The 21,628-nt window shown below is 33.5% G+C and overlaps 1 protein-coding gene across 4 annotated transcripts in view; it reads right to left on the reverse strand.

The window, feature by feature from the left end:
- Positions 1-21,628, reverse strand: part of Usp15 (ubiquitin specific peptidase 15) — a 102,687-nt gene that overhangs the window by 65,264 nt on the left and 15,795 nt on the right. For all 4 annotated transcript variants that reach the window (XR_006150483.1, XM_042698609.1, XM_042698610.1 and 1 more), the window contains exons 2-5: positions 13,224-13,351; positions 7,504-7,634; positions 3,615-3,741; positions 894-1,039 (exon numbers count right to left, since the gene is read on the reverse strand). Coding sequence is in view for 3 of the 4 variants with exons in the window: in XM_042698609.1 (XP_042554543.1) it covers positions 894-1,039; positions 3,615-3,741; positions 7,504-7,634; positions 13,224-13,351 (532 nt within the window). In the remaining variant the exon portion in view is untranslated. The remainder of the gene's footprint in view (positions 1-893; positions 1,040-3,614; positions 3,742-7,503; positions 7,635-13,223; positions 13,352-21,628) is intronic.

Here is a 21,628-nt window from a genome sequence, read left to right on the forward strand (position 1 = left end):
ACCAGGCAGATAGATGAACAATGCGAAAGTATGGAATAGGCTGGTGTTCAGAAAACTATATACTATTCAGTTTGGTAGTGCTAAAGAGTAAACCATAACACAAGGGTAATTTACAGATGCTGGCAGATAGAGGCTAAACATGACTATCATTGGTTACTGAGGAGCTAGGAAAGGGTTATTATAAAAGGAGAATACTCAGGTTTTAATTTTAGAAGAAATATTATGGTACAAATAAGACTGAATAGGCATCTAATAAATTGGGAGGTAGCAGGATTTGTTAAGAGGATACAAAGACAAGGGCTGGGAACACAATAGATTACCTCATGGGACAACTAGAAGGCAGAATCAGTCTGTCATTGTAACTAAACAGCTCTTTCAGTATGTTGAAATTTTTTTTTTTGATTCTAACATAATGATTAAATTATGGGCTAATACCTGCTAATAGGAGCTGGCAAACCATTGTCTACTTGTGGTGCTTCCCTGCTAAGAATGCTTTGATTATAACACAGTCATACCACTAATATGTATCTGCTCTATGGCTGCTTCCACACTAGTTCAATGCAAGTTATAGCTGCAAGAGTGACTTTATGGCTTCTAGACAAAAATTTTTTCTATTTGATCCTTCTTAGGAATTCTAGTAAGTTATCTTAAAAAATTACTATGTTTTCCTTAAACTAGTTTCTTCTTAATCTACTTAAGTAGATTATTACTAAGCTCAAGCACAGAATCAGAAGTTACAGTATTGACCAGCAGGAAAAACGAAGAGATGAGTTAGAGAGAGGAAGCAATTACAACAGAACTTATTTTATATTGCAGAGAGCTCATTAAAGTTTGTGAATTCAACAAGCTTCAAGTATACTATGCGAAAAATAAACATTATTGCTAAACAATACCTGTCCTTGGTATAGGCCAGCATCTTGAATGGTGCTGTCTGGTTTATTCAGTGGTTCAAATGTATTACTCATGTATTTGTTCCACAATCTAGTCTCCTTTTCATCTGGAATATTGAAGATTTTTCTTATTTCCTTTTCAATTGTATCTGAGATTGAGGGAGGAAAGGTATGTAAATAAAAATTTAAAATATCACGAAGTATGTATTGAGTAAAAATCCTAAATTTAAACTAGAAATATCAAGAATAGATTAAGAAATAACCTAAGACTCTGTATAAAACTCTGTATAAAAGTTTTAAGCCAGGTATGTTTTTAGACAGAATGACAACTTTGGAAGATGAAATAAGTAATTTAAGGAAATAAGACCTCAAAAGTTAAGTGTTTAATTACAACACTAATATTGGTTATACAGGATAGACTTTCATTTTTGACACGTAAGATAATATATTGAAGATATGTAGGATTTTGAAATTATAGTATGAGAATATGGATAGAAAACTTTATTTAGGACATTACCAGTTTAAAAATTTGTATTAGACTATATGTGTGTGTATATATATCTATATATATAAAATTTACAGCATGAATAGTAAGTAAACTGCAAATAAAAGTTTAGTATGAATAGTTAAGTACACTGTATGAATACAGTGAAAAGGAAAATGACTTATCTGATGGGCTGCTTGTATAAAATTTATTATATTCAAAATACAGCTACATATTAATATAAGACTGTCTATATATTTGAGAATACAGATGTAATTGTTTCAGTAGTTATTGCCAAATGAATATTAAGATGTATTAGATAATGCTATAATATCTAATTCTAGTCAACTTTTCTTACAGATACAATTAAACTAATTAAATATTTTATGACAAGTGAAGAAATATAAAACACTTTAGCGTCGACTAATTGCAGAAAAATATTAATAAGATACTAAATAATATGTTCTCTGAAGAAATTTTAAAAGGTATACTCACTCTCTATGAATCTAGCCCAATGTTTATATTCTACTTAGCAGAAGTTCTGTAAGTCTTGTAATCAATTAATTTTAAATTGCACATTAAATGAATATTAAATCTCAATGTATATCAAAACAAACTGAATTAACCAGAGTATGTAAATAATTACATAAAATAGCATTAGTTTCTATCTTGGCAAGGTTGTATTTTCTCATTTTATCAAAGAAAAAAAGAAGATTAATCAGCAGTATACTGTGATGTTTCCAAAGTGGACATACTCATGTAAATAGCATTCATAGCAAGAAACAGATCTACCTTAACGAGATGGCAGAGGGAAGTGGCGCTGTAGCTCAATTGGTAGAGTGCTTGCCTTGAGCTGAAGAGCTGAGGGACAGCACTCCAGCCCAGAGTTCAAGCCCCACAACCAACAAAAAAAAAAAAAAGGGGCAGAGCAGGAAGGTAGGACTATCTGTAAAAGTGACTATAATTTTCCCAGTTGCAGAAATGTGTTTTGGTCAAGGCAGAGATACAGAAAAAATAGACAGTATAAACTATCTACCAAGAGATAATCTGTTAACATTTTGATATTTCTTCTAGACATTTTTTCTAGTAACAAAAAATATTTATGTATATACTAAAAGCAAACATATATGGAAATTTTCTCTTCATCATTTTCTGGGGGGTTGAGTAGTACTGCCACACTAGGTAAGCACTCTGCAGGTTGAGCTACATCTCCAGCCCATTTTGCTATGCGATTTATTTTACTGAGCTAGTGTCTTGGTTTTTGTACCACCTCTTTCACTGAGATGAAGTCTCAAGGGTATTCATAAATTGGAGAATTTTTTTTCCAAGTTAAAATTCTACAGGTCATGTCTCATTTTTTTTTTGTAAGTCCCGGGGCTTGAACTCTGCGCCTCAGCTCTTCAGCTCCATGCTAGTGCTCTACCACTTGAGCCACTTCCAGCCTTTTCTGTTTATGTGGTGCTAAGGAATTGAATCCCGGGCCTTATGCATGGGAGGCAAGCACTCTACCACTGAGCCACCTTCCTAGCCCCATGTCTCATTTTCTACTAACCACTGGTATTTTCCAATAAGATCAATGTTATTATCATTATTCTTGTTTTATAAAAATCTCATTTGAAAATAGTACTTTTAGTTTCTTGAACAATGTTTTATAAAAATACTGTAATATTTATCCAAAATAATTTATTTTAAACATATATTCTTTATTTTAAATTAAAATAGCTTTAATAAATATGTATTTAAAAATAAAAATAAGATCTGATACTTAAGACTATAAGACTTTGATTTTTAGAAAACAATTTTGTAAGTTACTCATTAACAACAAAAAAAACTAATACTGCAATCATAATGCTGTATCTAATGCCTTAGCTATTTTAATAGTATTTGATCCAAAAGGAAATAATCACCTGGTATTTTACACAATATCTGACAGTTTTATTTAAGCCAGTTTTTATTTAATGCCACAGTTTAATCTATGCTGTTAGTATACGACATACATTTTTCAAATGCTAAATTAAAACAGTATTTGCTTTCTAACATAAAATGGCACAAATGTTAAATTCATTTTACTAAATGCAAAACAGTGATAAACAAGTAATTAATCTCTAAGCTAATACATGGCATCGAAGTTAAGAATCTATACTGTTTATTAATAAACCTTTAGAATGGTTATCCTCCTAGCGGGGTAGTATTTATCAAGGTGAACTATAAAATGGTTCAAAAACTGGATCTTGCATTACCTATGGTGTCAGCTTTGCTAAATCTTCGAGTTACAACATTGTTCATATTTCCATTTTCACACAGCTTCAATTCTGTGAGGTATACTTCTACTTTGCAATGTTTCACAAACATACCCTGTTCAACCACCTAAAAATGAAAGAAATTAGTGTCAGCTATAACAATATTTTTGATTCTTAGCATATTTCCTTAAAGAAGTTCTAGGGAAAAAAATCAGATTTAAAACATTAAATGTCAATCTGGAAAGGCATTCTATTGATCTATAAAGATACTGTGAAACAATACAAATAATAAATACATTTTATAACTATGAAGTCACTCAAATAGTTTTTTTCTGTATACAATACATAATTACTAAGTACAATTAAAGATACATTCGTCCAATTCTTAGTTGTGATCCCAAATTTTAAAAAAAAAACCTTTAAAAAGTTTTATATAATTTTACAATATTAAGATAACTTTGTGTTAAAAATATTTTATGACAACTTCAAATTACTGCTGCCAAAATATTTGCCTATGTCCCTGAAGCGAATAGGTTAGTTTCATTTTAAATGACTTTGCTTGACCTTTAGAGGCATACTTGGCAATTCTATGTAACAAATGACAGAAAAAGCTGTTAAAACATGCAAGCAAAAAAGTATAAGAAGAAAACATTTATATATTAGGGTCACCTTTTAAATGCATATATTTCCTTTTGATCTTCTAAAGGTTAACTGTAGGATTTCAGTCATGAATACTGTTTCTGAAAATAGCAACTGGTCTGATATATGATACCCCAGACAAATATGGTGAAAGGGAAGCTCCAGACAGCTCAGATGTACTCACAGGTTTACAACAATTTAATATGGCACTTATAAGCTGGTCTTTCACTTGCAGGAAAAATTATTTCAGCATTTTAAAATACAGTTTATCTGTTATCTACTGAATAAGCCAACATGAATTTTTATACGCTGTCAATATATATTCTTAATTATGTTTTAGCAAGTTTCTAAAAAAGGTAGTAGTCTGTATTCTCTCCTGTTTAATAAAATTAACTTACTTTGTAAGACTAATAAATAATGACTCCAACAAAATTGTTTTTAGATCTCTTATGCTGAGTTTTGCTCAGGTTAAGACAGAAATTTCAACTTTGGATCTCAATAATTAATATCCTAAAATAACATTACATTAAGGTACTGAGTAATTATTGGTAGGTTGCTAAAACTGAGATAGACTGCAGGTCTCATTTATATGGGGAAAAGGCAAATAATAACCAAGAAAAGGAACAGAATAAAATAAGAAAACCTCTCACTGTGACTTATGAAGCTACATATTGTCTAAATAAGTAGTCTTTTAAAATGAAATTCAACTTTCCAAATATTAATATTTTCCTGGAAAAAACTGGAAATTGAAATCTCAAAATTCAGTATGGCCTCTATACAAACAAGTTCACTTAAAAAATCCACATTAGGACTCAAAAAAATTTTTCCTTTTCTCTTACCATATTTTACATTGTTGTTAAAAACCTCATCAACACTTAAAATACTATTACTATATCTTCCTACTTCCAAAAGCAACATATTAATAACTGTCCCTTTCTTTGAGTTTATTCTCAAGCTATTTCTATTTAAAAGATCTTACTAAATGTGGAAAACTAAAGTCATGGCAAAAAAAAATGAGTATATTCATGAATCTGTTGTGGTCATGTGTACTTATTATTTGTTTACATACAGTTCTTCTCCTTCAGTAAAAATATTTTCACTGAAAATAACCATTGGAGATGTTTTGAAGACTATGTAGCAGAAAAAAAAACATAAAAAATAAAGTACAAAGTTCTATGTGCCTTTCAGAAAATGTACATTTCAGAAAATATCGGAAGCAAATACTCAAAAATGATATTTCAGAATTACAGGTAAAAAGTATAACATTATATAGCTATAAAAAGAAGAGTGCGTAAGATGAAATTTGCCTTCTTAAGTGTAAGATCTATGGATATGTAAAAATACTTTAATTCAATCACAATGAAAGCAATGTCTACAACAATCTATGAAGAAAATATAAGTTTATGCACAATTTAAAAATATCTTTCTTTACTCTTTCTTGTGATTAGAAGAAATTTTGTACAAAGTCAATTACATATACATGATAAACCTAATTCAGTCTACTCTTTGTATGTGCATGTGTAAGCTTTATAGAAACTTTACTTCATTCCAAGTATTTCCCTACTCCAAAAATGAAGAGAAACAAATATAATTCCTAAAGAAACTTAATACTAGGCCTATGGGACATATACATTATTTTGAAGAAAGTAGCTATGTTCATTTCTTTAAACACTTTATAAGTGCAGATATGTTAGAGTTCCTGGAGTTAGGGTAAATGCAAATAATGACAAAAGCAAGGAGCTGGGCACTTGCTGGAGTGCTCAAGCTGGGCTTTCAGTATTTTTGTTTTACTTATTTTTCAGGTAGTTTGTAGCATTTTTTACCTGGGCTAACTATGGAATAGCATTTTTCACTTAGGCTAGCCTGTTATCAATAGTACAGATGTGTATGACTGCTGTTGGACTATTTGTTGATGAAGGTATCACTAACTCTTTGCTTCAGCTAGTCCTGAACCTTAATCTTCTTGGTTTATACCTCCAAAGCAGCTGAGATTATGGGTATGAGCACCACACCCAGCCTTAAAGTGAATTTTACCTGCATGGGTCATGTATTACCTAGTAAAAACACAAATTTAAAGAACTGCTCACTTAATCTATTTTTTTTTTTTTTGGAGAAAGATAATAAGGATTCCAAGCAGCTTGATGCATATAAAGTTTGAAAACTATTTGATAAGTTGGGTAAATTCCATTTACGTGATTAGAAAAAATGGTACAGTCTCCTAAAAGACTTCTCATTTCGTTTCCCCATTAATTTGCTTACCAGACAAGAAATGTTAGTAAGATCTCTTGCATTGGTCAATTCTCCAAGAATGATATAGAACTAAATTATATTTGTATCAACTATTAACTATTTATGGTAAGCTGGCTGATTTACTTCAAAATTTGACATTGCAAACATGGAAAATGAGCTACATCCTGACTTTCATAACTTACTCTTCAGTCACAACGATTAGGAAACTATCATTTTTAGTGTTTCTAGATTATTTTTTAAATTTTTTATTGTGAAAATACCGTACAGAGGGGTTATAATTACATGGGCAAGGTAATAAGTACATTTCTTATCAAGCATTGTTTCCCCTTCCCATCTCCCGCCCCCCCCCCGCCCCCCCCCCACCCATTTCTAGATTATATAAAACTTCATTCGTGGGTGTAAAGTGGGATTTTTAACTCAGAGATTTGCCCTTGCTAGACAGATACTCTTAGCATTTGAGCATATCTCTACTCCTTAAAAACTTAAAAAAGAAATGAAAAGTCTTCATTCTTTCTCCAGTTAAAAAAAAACTGGTTGTGGACTGGGAAGGTGGCTCAGTGGTAGAGTACTTACCTTGCATGCATGGGTTCAATTCCTCAGCACTACATAAGCAGAAAAATCCCAAAGTGGCACTGTGGCTCAAGTGGTAGAGTGCTAGCCTTGAGCTGAAGAGCTGAGGGATAGCATAGCGCACAGGCCCAAAGTTTAGCCCCCACAACCGACAAAAAAAAAAAAAAAAAATTGATTGCAAAGAGTTTAATTTTTAGCTTGTTTTCTAATAATTTTAAATAAAAAGCAGTGCAGCCTGGAAACAGCATAATGCCCTTCAGAAGTTGTATGGCAGACTGTAAACCCTCTATCTGTGCTATTATGATACAGTCTATAGCAGTATTTTGCTGGCCTTTCTCCCAAAGTAAGTAGGCTTCACAATTCATTTAATTAACAATAGAATATGAACTACAAGAAAAATAGATTCATATTCAGTTATTCTCAGATATACCTTTCTTGCTATTGGCTCCTGACCTTCCATCAATGTATACCAGCTGACAAGTTTATTCCAGCCCTCGGTTGGCAATAGTATGTAATCCAATTCATCAATAAGATGCTCTTTAAGTGACTGGGCATCACCATCTGCAAGGAAAAAACAAACTCAATCCATAAAATGAAATAGTAGCACTTATCCTGCCCATGTAATTGTAACCCCTCTGTACAGTATGTTCTCAAATAAAATAAAATAAAATTTAAAAAAAAAAAAAAAATGAAATAGTAGCACATTATCTCTAAATACGTTGGTTATAGAACACTATAAATTATTTAAGTTCATGAAGATGCCTTAGAAGTATTGAAAACAATCAGTTCTAAGGAAAAAGCTCTAGCAAAAATCAAATCTAAATATTTCAAAATAAACTTGTTTGAAAAGTATACAATTAGTCTTTTTTTTTAAATGTAACTTTTGGGGATGGGAAGGTGGCTTAGTGGTAGAGTGCTTGCCTGCATGCATGAGGCCCTGGGTTCGATTCCTCAGCACCACATAAGCAAGAAGAAAAAAGCCAGAAGTGGCGCTGTGGCTCAAGTGGTAGAGCACTAGCCTTGAGCTGAAGAGCTGAGGGACAGCACCCAGGCCCAGAGTTCAGGACCCACGACCAGACCCAAAAAAAAAATAAATAAAATAAAATAAATAAAAAAATAAAATAATAAATTTTAAAAAAAGTTTAGTACAGGACATATCAGAGATCTAGAAGTAATTTCCTGAGTAGAAGTAATTTCCTGACGTGAGTAATAGCTACATCACAGTCTTAATCTGAACTCACTTATTAATTAATCATTTGAATTTCTAAAGTATGGAAACAAATAGCTCATTAAGTTATGTGTAACCTAAAGAATATCTTTTTGTTCTGAGTTTGTTGTTGGTTTGATTCTAGGCTTTGTTTTTTGAAAGACAGGTTATCACAATGTGGCCTAGGCTGTCTTTGAACTTGAAATCCTCTAGCCTTCAACCTTCTGAGTATTGGGATTATAGAGGTACACCACCAAGATGAGCTCTTCTAAGTCTTAGAGTTTGAGCTTAGAACTTTTTACACCTTGCTAAATAGGTGCTCTTAAGCCAAAGCCTCCTTTTGAGATAGGGTCTTACTGTTGACCCTGATCTGATGCTGGCCTCAGATTTTGATTCTCCTATTTATAGTCTCCTGTCAGGCACATGCCATCATGTCTGGCTTGTTTTGTTAGGATGGGGTCTTACTAACTTTTTGATGAGGGCCTCAAACTTCTCGAGCAGATGGGATAACAGGCCCGAGTTAACCTAATTAATAGACACAGGAAGCAAAACTGTTCTTTGCAGCATTTCAATAGTTTTAATATACTATTTTTAATAAGATATAACTATAATCAAAGAGAAAAAAAACTGAAGAGATTAACAGACTGATATGCATTCTAGAATCAGTATGTGGTCACAATGTTTCTAAACTCTGAGGAAGCTATTTTTATATAGAAGGAAATGGGAAAAGTCTGAATTCATTACTAATTTCAATAACAGTATAAACTAATAACTTTTAAGTGCAATCTTGTGTGCATGGCGCACACGTGTGTGTGCACGTGATGGTCCTGGAGCTCTTAGGGCCTGGGCACTGTTTCTGAGCTTTTGTGTTCAAAGCTAGCACTTCACCATATGAACTACATACAGGCTCCACTTCTGACTTTTTGATCATTCACTGGTGATAAGAGTCTTCTGGAGGGCGGAGGGAGGCTGGGAGGGATGGGAAGGGGAAACAAAGGAGGAGGCTACAATGCTTGATAAGAAATGTATTCATTATCTTGCCCATGTAATTGTAACCCCTCTGTACAGTATTTTCACAATAAAAAATAAATAAAAAAATTAAAAAAAAAAAGTCTTACGGACTTTCCTGTGCTGGCTGGCTTTGAACTGCAATCCTCAGATTTCAGCCTCCTGAGTAGATAGGATTATAGGTATGAACCACCAGCACTTAGCTAAGCTCAATCTTTTAAATATTAGTTTTTAACTTTTAAATAGTTGATACAAACAATTTGAAATAATTTTCAGAAATCATGAAGATAAAAGAAAATTACATAAGTAATCCTTCACTAAGTAGCCCATACTATGAGAGATATCCTATAGCAGTTAACTATATTGTAACAGTTTATTTTCAAAAGAATTCTAATCAAATGTTATTATATGCCTGTAATTCTAGCTACTCATGAGGCTGAGACCTGAGGATGGTAGTTCAAAGCTAGCCCAGGCAGAAAATTCCCTGAGACTCTTATCCATTAATGATAAAATGCTGAACTAGAGGTATAGCTCAAGTGGTAGAGCAGTAGCTATGAGGAAAAGTTGACTGAAAGCACAAGGTCTTAACTTCAAGCCCTGATACTAGCATAAACATAAACACATACACACACACACACACACACACACACACACACACACACACACACACACACACACACACACACACACACACACACACACACACACACACACACACACACAAATCCTAAACTATAAAGAATTTCCATTGTAGATTAGAATGTATTGGGGTAGTGAATAATTTGCCCAAGGTGGTAATAGAAAATTATTGGAACTATGAAATGCTTTATTTTAGAAAACCACGTTATCTCAGTTAATTTTCCAAGTGATACTACGAAGTAGGTCTCTTCAGTCTCTCCATTTAAACTACAAAGAAAATAGATATGTTGAAACCTGCCCAAGATCACATGTACAGAGACTTGCAGAGTTTGAATTCCACATGACTTTTTTAAAAACTCATTTGCTCTGTAACACAGTATTAAAAAGAACAAAAACAACCCTTAGAAAGTTTAAAAATAAAGGCTTACATGTTAATTTCTATATTAGTTGAGTTTAGATGGTATAAAATGATCAATTCATTTTTTAGAACACACTCAAGACACAGAATTGGCATTATTTCTGTATGTATAGTATATAATAAATTATACATATTTAAGTTATACAACTTGATTAAGTTTTGACATACCAAGTATAAACTCCTCATTAACAAAATGAGGATATCCACCACACCCAGAAGTAAAACCAACAGTCAATGTTTGCAGCTCTAGGATAATTTGTACTTTTTAGAATTTGACATGAAAATAGTACCGGTACCATACTATTATAGACAAATTTCATTTTCTAGAATTACCTATCTTTAGATGATGAACTGGCTTTTACTTATATAACTATATTATCATATATTTATATTCATTCAGGTGTTGATGGGCATTTGGGATGCTAATAATTTTTCTAATATTAAAAAAAACCTGTATAAGTCATGTACAACTTTTCATATGGATAGATGCTTTAATTTCTTTTGAGTATCTCCATATAGAATGATTGGGTACCATGATGTTTCTTGAATTCCACTTCTTCAGCATCTTTGACAACATATGGTGGGCATGTCTTTTAAGTCAATCATTTCAATAACAATGGTTTGCAAACATACTGTGATTTTGTTCATTTGCTCTGTGGGGCTAAGCAGGAACTCTACTGCTGAGCTCTTCCTCAGTACCTCTCATATAGTTCTGAGCTTTAATACTTGTGAGACTGTCTTTACATGTGCTTTTTTTTTGGTCATAGGGCTTGAGCTCTGGCCCTGGGCACCATTCCTCAGCTCTTCAGCTCAAGGTTAGCACTCTACCACTTGAGCCACAGCAGCACTTCCAGCTTTTTCTGTTTATGTGGTACTGAGGAATCAAACCCAGGACCTCATGCATGCAAAGCAAGCACTCTACCACTAAACCATCTTCCTAGCCCCTATATGCTTTTAAATAAGTATTCTCTTTTCTGATAGTGTTTGATCAAACTTTTGCCTACATTTTTCACTAGACTTTTTTTTCTTCAAAGTAGGTTTTATTGTAGTATAGTAACAGAACATACAATATATAATTTGAAATCTTTTAACTTTATTAAGTTTTCCAATCTGGCTACTGGGAATATTAATTATTGCCATTCTTACATGAATCTCACAAAAACTATATCCAGGGCCTTGCATATATTAGGCAAGCATTCTGTCATTTGAGCGTCCATCCATCAAGATTTTGTAGGCAGTTCTTTCCCAGCTCTTAGGCAGCATCCTCACATGTATTTGCTGATCAGTTAAAGATTCAAGAGAAACTGGGTCAAGCTACTTCAAAGGTACCAACTGGAGGATTGCAGCTCAAAGCCAGTCACAGCATAAAAGTTCATGAGGTTGCATCTCAAGCAATGGGTGGGTATGATGGAGCTCTACTGTTACTCCAGCTATAAGGAAAGCACAGTGGCTGGGTATAGTGGCACATGTTTGTCACTGCCAGTGAAAAAGGGTAGCACAAGAAGGAAGACCACAGCTCAGGCTGGGTTTAGGAATAAAGTAAAGCTTTCTATCAAAAATATCCAATACAAGGAGATACTGAATGTATATATAGCTCAAGCAGTAGAGCACTTGCCTAGTGAACACAAGGTCTTGAGTTCAATCTCTAGTGTACACACACACACACACACACACACACACACACACACACACGGAAAGAAAAGGAAAGAAAAAAAAGAAAGAACAGACTTAAAGACTTGAGAGAAACTCTTCTCTGCAGAGCTCAAAGTCTCTTTTAGCTATTCACTGATACCTGGTCTTCCTGGACTTCAAAGTTTGTTTCCTCAACCCTGCCAGAGTCTACAGGGACTTCTCCTTCCTGTGTTGTATATGGGAAATTCTATTACAGTAAGCTGAAAACAATTAGAACTCGCTTCATTTTTTCCTCATCTCTCAGGGACTACTGCTTTATGCTGCTTGATATCCAGTGCTCTTGATAACCATTATTTCATCTATTTTGTTAGAATTCAAGCTATTTCGGGTACAAGGGTAAACGTGATCCTTCTTATTCCATCTTAGCCAGAAATTGAGAACGAAGTATTTACATTTTATTCTCTTTGGATATAATCAGTGGTAAAGTGAAGTTGGCGAGCACTGAGAGTTTTGTAAGAATAATGCAAAAATAGAAAACTACAAGCATATGTTGGTATTCCACAACTTTTAACCATACCATATGTCTAATAAGGGAAAAAAACAGGTAACACAGCATTTTTTCCAAATATTAATACAGTGCTTTGTAACTTACATTCTTTACCTCCAGATTTAAATAATCCATTACACCATAAATAAAAAGAAAATTCGTCATAATATATAACAGTGTATAATCAGAATGGAATAATCTGGATTAATCAGGTCAAATCTATCATGTAAATGTTTTTGGTTTGCTTTGCTGTTATTGGGTTTGGACTCAGGGCCTCACATTTTCTAGGCCTACTTGACTGGTTATGTTCTGCCACTGGAGCCATGGCTCCAGCTTGATATTTTATTGTTTATTTTAGAGACAGTTTTGTGACCTCTCTGCCTAGGATTGGGTTCAAATGAAAATTCTCTAGTGTTAAGCCTTCTAAATAGGTAGGATTACAGGTAAAGCCACTGGCACTTAGCTTTTTCTTTCCCATTCCTTTTCCCTTTCCCTCTTCTCTCCTTTCCTCTCTCTCTCAATTCTCCTGTCTCAGCCTCCCATAGGCTGAGATTATAGTTGTTTCACCATACCAGGCACCTAAAGAAATTTTTGATCTATATATTTATTCACATTAACCTTTTCCATCGTACATTCACTGATATTTACACATTGAAATTTAATAAATTTACAATGTTAGTAAAGTAAGAAAATAATGACCTTTGAGAAGTCCAGAGTTATCAATGGGTCCAGGATATACATTTTGCTCTCCCATCTGGTATTTGTCCCAACTGTCAAAGCCAACATATTTTTTCCACTGTTTAAACCAACGACTATCTACCAGATACCTAAAAAAGAAAAGAAATTGATTAAGAAAATTAGCAGGAAATACAAAAACAGTAATTTTTGATATTTTGATAATTCCATTTTGTCTAAAGAGCATGTCTAACTAAAAAGGTTACTGAGAATAAGTAAGAGTATAAATAATATAAAGCATTATTTTTATTGTCCCATAGTGTCTACTACTTGAGCACAAGCATTGATATAAATTTAAAAAAAAAAAAACCATAATACCTTGTAGCGCTTTACAAAGCATAGTAATATGTCAATAGAACAAAAATTCAAATAATTACAAGAATCAACCAAAACGTTTTAAGTTTTGCAACATGGGAAAATACAATATAAAAAGTATCTTTACTAAAAACTTACATTGTATGTTTTTTATTTCATGTTTTAGTGCAATTTGGTTTTGAATTAAAAAGGTTGTTATTAAAGATTTGCAACAGTTATGACAATTATAATTGACTTAAAAATTCTTAATTATTGTTCCTATATCACCAAAAGTTCTTAACAATAATTTGTCACTGATCATTCCTCATCTGGTAGTAAAATGGACTGGGGCATATTTAAACAAAGTTGAATTGTAAGTAAAATCCAAAGTAAAGGTTAAGGATATGTGTGTATAATATAGATTTCTCAGGAGACCACCAGTCTAATGTTTTCAGGGCTTACCACATATAGGACTGGGAAATAAAAATCCACAGTTGTGTCTGAAAATACAGCAAAGGCACTCATGTAATTACCCTCACAATTCTTCAAGAATATTCATGTGTGATTTAATTCTCTAAAAGTAGGTATTCAGAATTATCATGTAGCAGTATTTTAAACCCACTGTTTGAGTTATATAACTGAAAGCCTTCACATTGTGGAATTGAAGATGGAAGAAATCTAGAACTGAGGCAGTACATTTAAAGAAACTCATTTGCTAAAATTATACTTGGTTGAAAAAAAATCACTAAGAAATTTAGACTCCTTCCTCCTAATTTAAGTAAGAACATAGACATTTGATTTGCTTTCTTTGCAAACAAATGTCAAACAGGTATTTCCCCTATTTCATTCACCAGGTAGCTATCATTGTGCTCATAGCGATACCATTGTACAAATTACTTTTATCTTGATATTGTTGAGGGCAAGCTCCTCAGCTTGTTCTTACTAGTTGACTTAGTATTTATTACTTTACTATTTATTGCCATTTGCTTTTTCATATAAATTTTAGAATAAGTATACTGTATTCCACAAATTGATCTAAAGGTTTTAGATTACATTAAACTTATAGGTAAGTTTGGGGGAACTGCCACCTTTATAAAACTGAGTTTACTGGTCCACAGTAAAAACATATTTCTCTATTATTCAGGTACTACTAATGTCTTTCAATAGATATATTTTCCCATAATGATCTCACTTAATTTGTTGGTTTTAGTCTTAGAAATCTCAGTTTTTCTATATGATTTTTACTTTTCCAGTCAGCTACATTTTATAAATGCATATAAGTGATACATATAAAACTTTAATTTCTTTTGTGTTGGTCTTGAGACTTGACCTCAGGGATTGGGTTTGGTCTTGAGGCTTGACCTCAGGGATTGGGCACTGTCCCTGAGCTTTTTTTGCTCACAACTAGCACTGTACTACCATAGCTCCACCCTTGGTTTTTTTGGTGGTTAATTGGATTCAGTGAGTCTCACAGATTTTTCTGCCCAAGCTGGGTTTCGAACTACAATGTTTGGCTCTCAGAATCCTGAGTAAATAGGATTAGTTACTCAGTGTTACAGTGTAAGCCACTGGTACCTGGCTTTAAATTTATTTTTCAACTGATACATAAACACACACACACATTTTGGACACATATCCAATTGTAAAATGTTTAAGGCAAGGCAAATTTACTTCCTCAAGCATCATTTCATTACAATAGAAATATTCAAAGCCCTTTCTAGTTTTTGGAAATCATCAATGAGATCATGTTCTATTTGTCTTTATGTATCCGGCTTATTTCACTTAACGACCTCTGGTTCCATCCATGTTGTACTTTGTCACTTTTTGATGGATAAGAGTATTTCATCATGTTATGTCCATATTTTCTTTCTTTTTTTGGGGGGGGGGGGGTCCGGTCGTGGGGCCTGAACTCTGGGTCTGGGCGCTGTCCCTCAGCTCTTCAGCTCAGGGCTAGCGCTCTACCACTTGAGCCACAGTGCCACTTCCGGCTTTTTTCTTTTTGCTTATGTGGTACTGAGGAATCAAACCCAGGGCCTCAGGCATGCAAGGCAAGCGCTCTACTACTGAGCCACCTTCCCAGCCCCCATATTTTCTTTAATTCATTCACCAGTTGATGAATACTGAGGTTATGTCTAGGAAAGAGTTACCTATTTTTTGTGTGTGGGGGGGAGGGGGGAGGGAGAGGAGGGAAGGGCTGAACTCAGGGCCTGGACTCTATCCAGAGCTTTTGAGCCTTTTGAGCTCAAGGCTAGAGCACTACCACTTTGAGCTACAGCGCCACTCCAGTTTTCTGGGGGTTAACTAGAGATAAAGACTCTCATGGGCTTTCCTGCCGCAGATGCTTTTCAACTGTAATCCTCAGATCTCAGCCTCCTGAGTAGTGATGATTACAGGTGTGAGCCCCTGGTACCCAGCTGAAATAGTTACTTATTAAGTGAATAATCTCATATCCATCAACTTCTTAAACTCTTAACATTTCTCTTTTGTTGGAGATTCTCTTAAGTTTTTTACATAAAAAGTTCATATTACTGTTGAAAATAACATGTTTTACCTCTTTTTAAATTCCATTCTTACTTTTCTTACCTAATTACTAAGAGACAGGTATCTTTGTCTTTAACAGGAGTATCTAAAGTTTTACCATTAAGTAAGACAATCTGTTACAGGTTTGTGATAAACATTATTTGTTCTCTCTAAAACATTTAGTTTATTACATTTAAGTGCTGAATGTATGAAAATTTGTGCTCTTAATAAAGATTTTTTCCTTAACTTTTCCAAATTAAATTAAGACAACTTTCCCTGTTTAATACCTAAAATATAGTTTTACAGGCAGGAATTATCTGTTCCTTAATGATTTGATAGTACTTATATAAATAGATGTTAATTCTGATATTGTATGGGAGGGTGCATTTTTTGGTTTCCAATTTATTTTCTCAAATAGTTACTAGCATTTATCCTTAAAATGGAAACATATTTTCCAATTAGTTTTCTTAAATAGCTAATGTTGTATCCATTAAAATAAAATACAAACTTGAGATAACACTAAAATGAGCATTTATAAAATATCATTTATAAAACTACTTGTAGAAAAGTATCAAAATTCAACTTTTATTTACCTAAAACTTTTATTTACCTATTTAACTAAAAATGAGCTTTTACCACTATAACATTTCTTTTTTTTTTTTTTTTTGGGTCCGGTCGTGGGGCCTGAACTCTGGGCCTGGGCGCTGTCCCTCAGCTCTTCAGCTCAAGGCTAGCGCTCTACCACTTGAGCCACAGCACCACTTCCGGCTTTTTTCTTTTTGCTTGTGTGGTGCTGAGGAATCAAACCCAGGGCCTCGAGCATGCAAGGCAAGCGCTCTACCACTGAGCCACCTTCCCAGCCCCAACATTTCTATAACATTTCTAGATCAACATCTTATGATAGTTTTATAGATAGGAGCCTTTCCTATTTGAAAATATTTCACATTTCTGTTACAGGCACATATGTCTTAGACATAGGACTTTGTAGCAATGAAACCTCAGGGAAACAGACATAATATAAGCATCTATTCTAGGAATAACGTAGAATTAATAGGAATAGGAATGCATTTACACAGATTTCATTTCAAAATCTTTACCTAAACTCATTATACAATAAACTCTATTCCTAAATCTATGAAATCTGCCACAATCCCAATATTCCCCAATATACACTGATAAAAACCCAGAACTGAATCAATAAACAAATTACAAGTAGGCAAATTACAATAAGTAAACAAAACCTTTAATACTTAATATACTACTTGGGTATAGATGAGTCCAACTTAGCTTTTGACTTTAGGATCAAACAAAAATTCTTAATATTGCCTCAAAAATCAAAGTTGCAAGTCAAAATCTAGAAGTCAAAGTCTTAACCCTCAAGCTCATGGCATCAGGAAAGTGATTAGATAATGAAGCTGTGACTCTTGCCTTTATAAAAGAGGTCCCAAAGAGACCCTTTATCCTTTCTGTCCAGGAAGAACATAGTAGAAGATGCCATCTTTGAATCAGCCAAGTGAGCCCTTACCATATCCCAAATCTGTCAGCTTCTTGCCAGCTTAGATTCCCCAGCCACCAGAACTGTGAGAAGTAACTTTGTTGTTTTTGAAGCCATCTATTAGTTTAGTTCTTTGTAATAGCTGAACTGACTAAAGCATCTAATTAATTTCTATAAATTTTCATTTATCGGCCTACTTTCTAAATTCTTCCCACAGGCAAACTTCATTTTTCAGGATAAAAGGTAGTATTTACTGTGGTATTTATGTATTTCTCAATCATTTAACATTAATGTAACAGTATACTACAAAGCAGGAACTAATGGCTCATGTCTGTAATCCTACCTACTCAAGAGGCTGAGATGCAAAGATCTCGGCTCAAATTCAGCCCAGGCAGACAAATCCAAGAGACTTTTCTCTCAAATTAAACAGCAAAAGGTCAGAAGTAGAGGTATGGCAAAAGTGGTAGAGTGCCAGTCTTGAGAGAAAAAGCCAAGCAAGAGCAAGAGGCTGAGTTTAAGAATCAATAGCAGCATGATACACAAAAATTATGCTACCATTTTTATTAGTTTTTGTTGTTCTTGTTATTGCTTTGTGATAAACAAAGGATTCACTAATTCCATAAACCTTTCTTTGTCAAACATGAGATTAAAATGGAAGGAATACTACCAAACATTCTATGAAGCCAGTATTTCACTCAACCTAAAACTGGACAAAGATAGAACACCAACAAGACCATAATTTCTTTTATAAACATAGATGCACACATTCTCAGTAAAACTTTGTAAACTGTAAAAGACTAATGTAAATATATATAGCACACATGTATATAAGTAGATAGACACACATCTTCATATTTACACATATAAAATAAACTACAGTTAAACGTATAGAATGCATATTTTGAAGCCAGGAAAACTGACAAGTTCAGTTAAATGAAATTAAAGCAGAAAAATATGAAAAACCATAAATATAATTTAGTTCTTTTTAGTTAAGATAAAAATATAGCAAAATTCATAAGTGGATATCATTATAGCCTAATTAAGAATTTTATATTAGATCATATATTTTTAAATTTTTTCCAAATAGTTCAAATTAGACTATCACAAAAAAGTCAAAATAAACCTTGAGGATCTTTTTGATAATCATAACTCACTAGAATTATTTGTAAATTACATTTCTAAATGTGACTCTGATGTACAATAATTATTTAGTTTCATAAACTGTATCTCTTTTTGGTAACTGGATTAGCCAATAAATAAGACAGAAAAATTTTTTTAAATGATGTAATAACATCTCATATGAAAAAACATAGATTACTACCCTAGATATCTTATTATAGAAACAAAATAATTTTTAAAAAATCATAGTTGACATATTTGTTAATGGCTTTAAGGTGATCAAAACCTTAGTGCCAAATATTATATTACAATATACTCCTTACAAGTATCTAAAATAAATCCAAATATTAAGAATCAAACATCTAGAATAGGCCAAACTATAGAGTAACAGACTAATTTAGATTTCTTGAGTTTATAATTCATAGATAATTTGGAAAAAAAATTTGTTTACCATAGCCAGGCACTGTGCTTCATGCCTGGAATTCCATCTATGCAGAAGGAGGAGACCAGAAGCATCTCCACCAAGCTAAGAAAGATTCCAATCTCAACCTTAAAAAAGCTGGATATAATGCACTTGTCATCTCAGCTATGTGAGAGGCTGCACATAGGTAGAAGGATCACAGTCCAGTCTGGCCTAGGCAAAAATTTGAGACCTTATCTCAAAAACAGCAAAGCAAAAAGCCGGGGGGGGGGGGGGGGGGGGGGGGATTGAGGAGGCTCTAGTAGTAAAGAGTATAGAGCATCTGTAGAGCAAGTCCTTGAGTTCAATTTTACTACCAACAATAATAAGAAATTTGTTTAATAGTATGAAACAAAATTACTAAAGAAAATTTCATGGATATTAAAGAAGGTCTTCAAACCTCAAGTATTTTACACTTAACTAAAATCCTTCTGCTGTGCTTAGCATGACTTTCTGTATTTCCAGTAATTAATTCTGCTCTTTGTCAGTTTCTAAGTCATTAGGTTGAATAGACAACTTTGGTACTTTATTACCTTCTGGATGAGGAAGTTAGAAGCCTTGATGGTCCAAATTCACTGTATTACAACTTAATCTTCCCTGCTATCATTATCTGCCAGTAGACTAACTCTTCTTAAATACTAGATCAGTTGTTCTTGCTCCTATGCTCTGCATGCAATTTCCTTCTGCCTCCTGGAAGACTTTCACACATAGTTCCTACTCTTTCTCTCTCTTCTGGCCTTTGCCAATTAGCATATATAAAATCTTCACCTCTTTTTTTTTTTTTCCCCTTCCTCCTACTCCACTTCTCAGTTCTTGGTTTTCAATCTTTTCTTTGATCTCTGCTTCCCCCCCAAAGTCATTTATTTTCCAACTGAGTACTACCTGGCCTTTATCTCAATTAACCCTGTTATAATCATCAAGAATCACCTTTAAGGAAATTCCATGGACTCATAATTGCATGTAACTGTCAATGCTGTTTTTTTTTTTTTAAACAACTCTGTCATTCTACTTATTTTGTGGGAAAACGGAAATAGTTTTTTTTTCCAAAAGCCTCTTCTTGGCTTAAATAGTAGTATTATAAAGAACTGCTTGCAGACTTCTTCTCTCACTGTTCATACTTATCTATAATATAATTCATACACATGATGCCAAAATAGATCACAGGACTAGCTATCCAGTTATTTACATTTCCAATTCTCTCTGTCTGTGTCAATTAGGTTTTCCACAGATAATTGAACCTCTGGTCTCCAAATACTTTACCTCTATTTTTACTCATTTTCTAACATTGCTTTTTTTCTTTTTTGTTCTGGTACTTGGGCTTGAACTTAGGGCTTTGAACTCTCACTTGGCTTTTTTGCTTAAGAGGGGTACATTACCACACCTACATTTCTGACTTTTTACTGTTTAATTGTAGACAACAATCACACAGACTTCTCTTGCTGAGCTGGCGAACCGTGATGCTCAGATCTTAGCTTTGTAAGTAAATAGGATTACAGGCACAAGCCATCAGTACTCAACTATATAGTACTCTTTTAATGAACCTTTTCATTAGTAACTTAATTTTCTAAGCCAGAAACCCACACCTCCATATCATCCAAGAACCAAGTACTGTCAACACATTTCTGAGTCTGTCTTTATTCTCAGAAACGTATCTTAGTGTATACTTCCCAGCCACATCATTTTTGATGGCATTAATTACTGAAATAGCTGCTCAACTTTTCAATTTGCTTCAAGTTTCACTCACTTCCAATATGTTCTCTATTCTGCTGGCTATAAAGATTTAAAAAGCATAAATAGGATCTTATCACTCATTTTAAAGTCTTAAAGTCATTTAAAATGCTTTATTTGTTAAATAAGGTTTGGCTATTGTTTCAATTTAATTGTTAAGAGTAATCACTTTTCCTCTTGCTTTTTATAATCTAATTGAGGAGAAAATTATTATAGAAAAGTTATATAACTTGCTGGCAGCTCACACCTGTAATCCTAGCTACTCAGAAGGCTGAGATCTGAGGATCACAGTTCAAAGCCAGCTCGGGCAGGAAAGTCTATGAAACTCTTATCTCCAATAAACCACCAGAAAACCGGAAGTGGCGCTGTAGCTCAAGTGGTAGAGCGCTAGCCTTGAGCTGAAGAGCTGAGGGACAGCACTCAGGCCCAGAGTTCAAGCCCAATGACCTACAAAAAAAAAAAAAAAGAAAAGAAAATCATACAGCACCACTAAGTATATAAGGAACGCCTAGCAATTAGTTTTGAGACTTTACAGTTCAGTTTTTTTTCTACTACACTGAGCTCTATTTTAAATCTCAGTAATTTAATAAAGACCTAAACATATAATAAATACTGGATAATATCACATATCATTTTCCCTCTTTATGAAACAATTCAGGTTCTTTTTTAAAAGATAGTAGATAGTAGAAGAAATGAAACTGCTGCCAAGCTATAAATTAAAAAACAAACACTTAAAAGATAAATTCTATCCAA

This window comes from Dipodomys spectabilis, unplaced genomic scaffold (genome assembly GCF_019054845.1).
Source record: "Dipodomys spectabilis isolate Male_0828 unplaced genomic scaffold, ASM1905484v1 ptg000234l, whole genome shotgun sequence".
In the NCBI taxonomy this organism is placed as follows: domain Eukaryota; kingdom Metazoa; phylum Chordata; class Mammalia; order Rodentia; family Heteromyidae; genus Dipodomys; species Dipodomys spectabilis.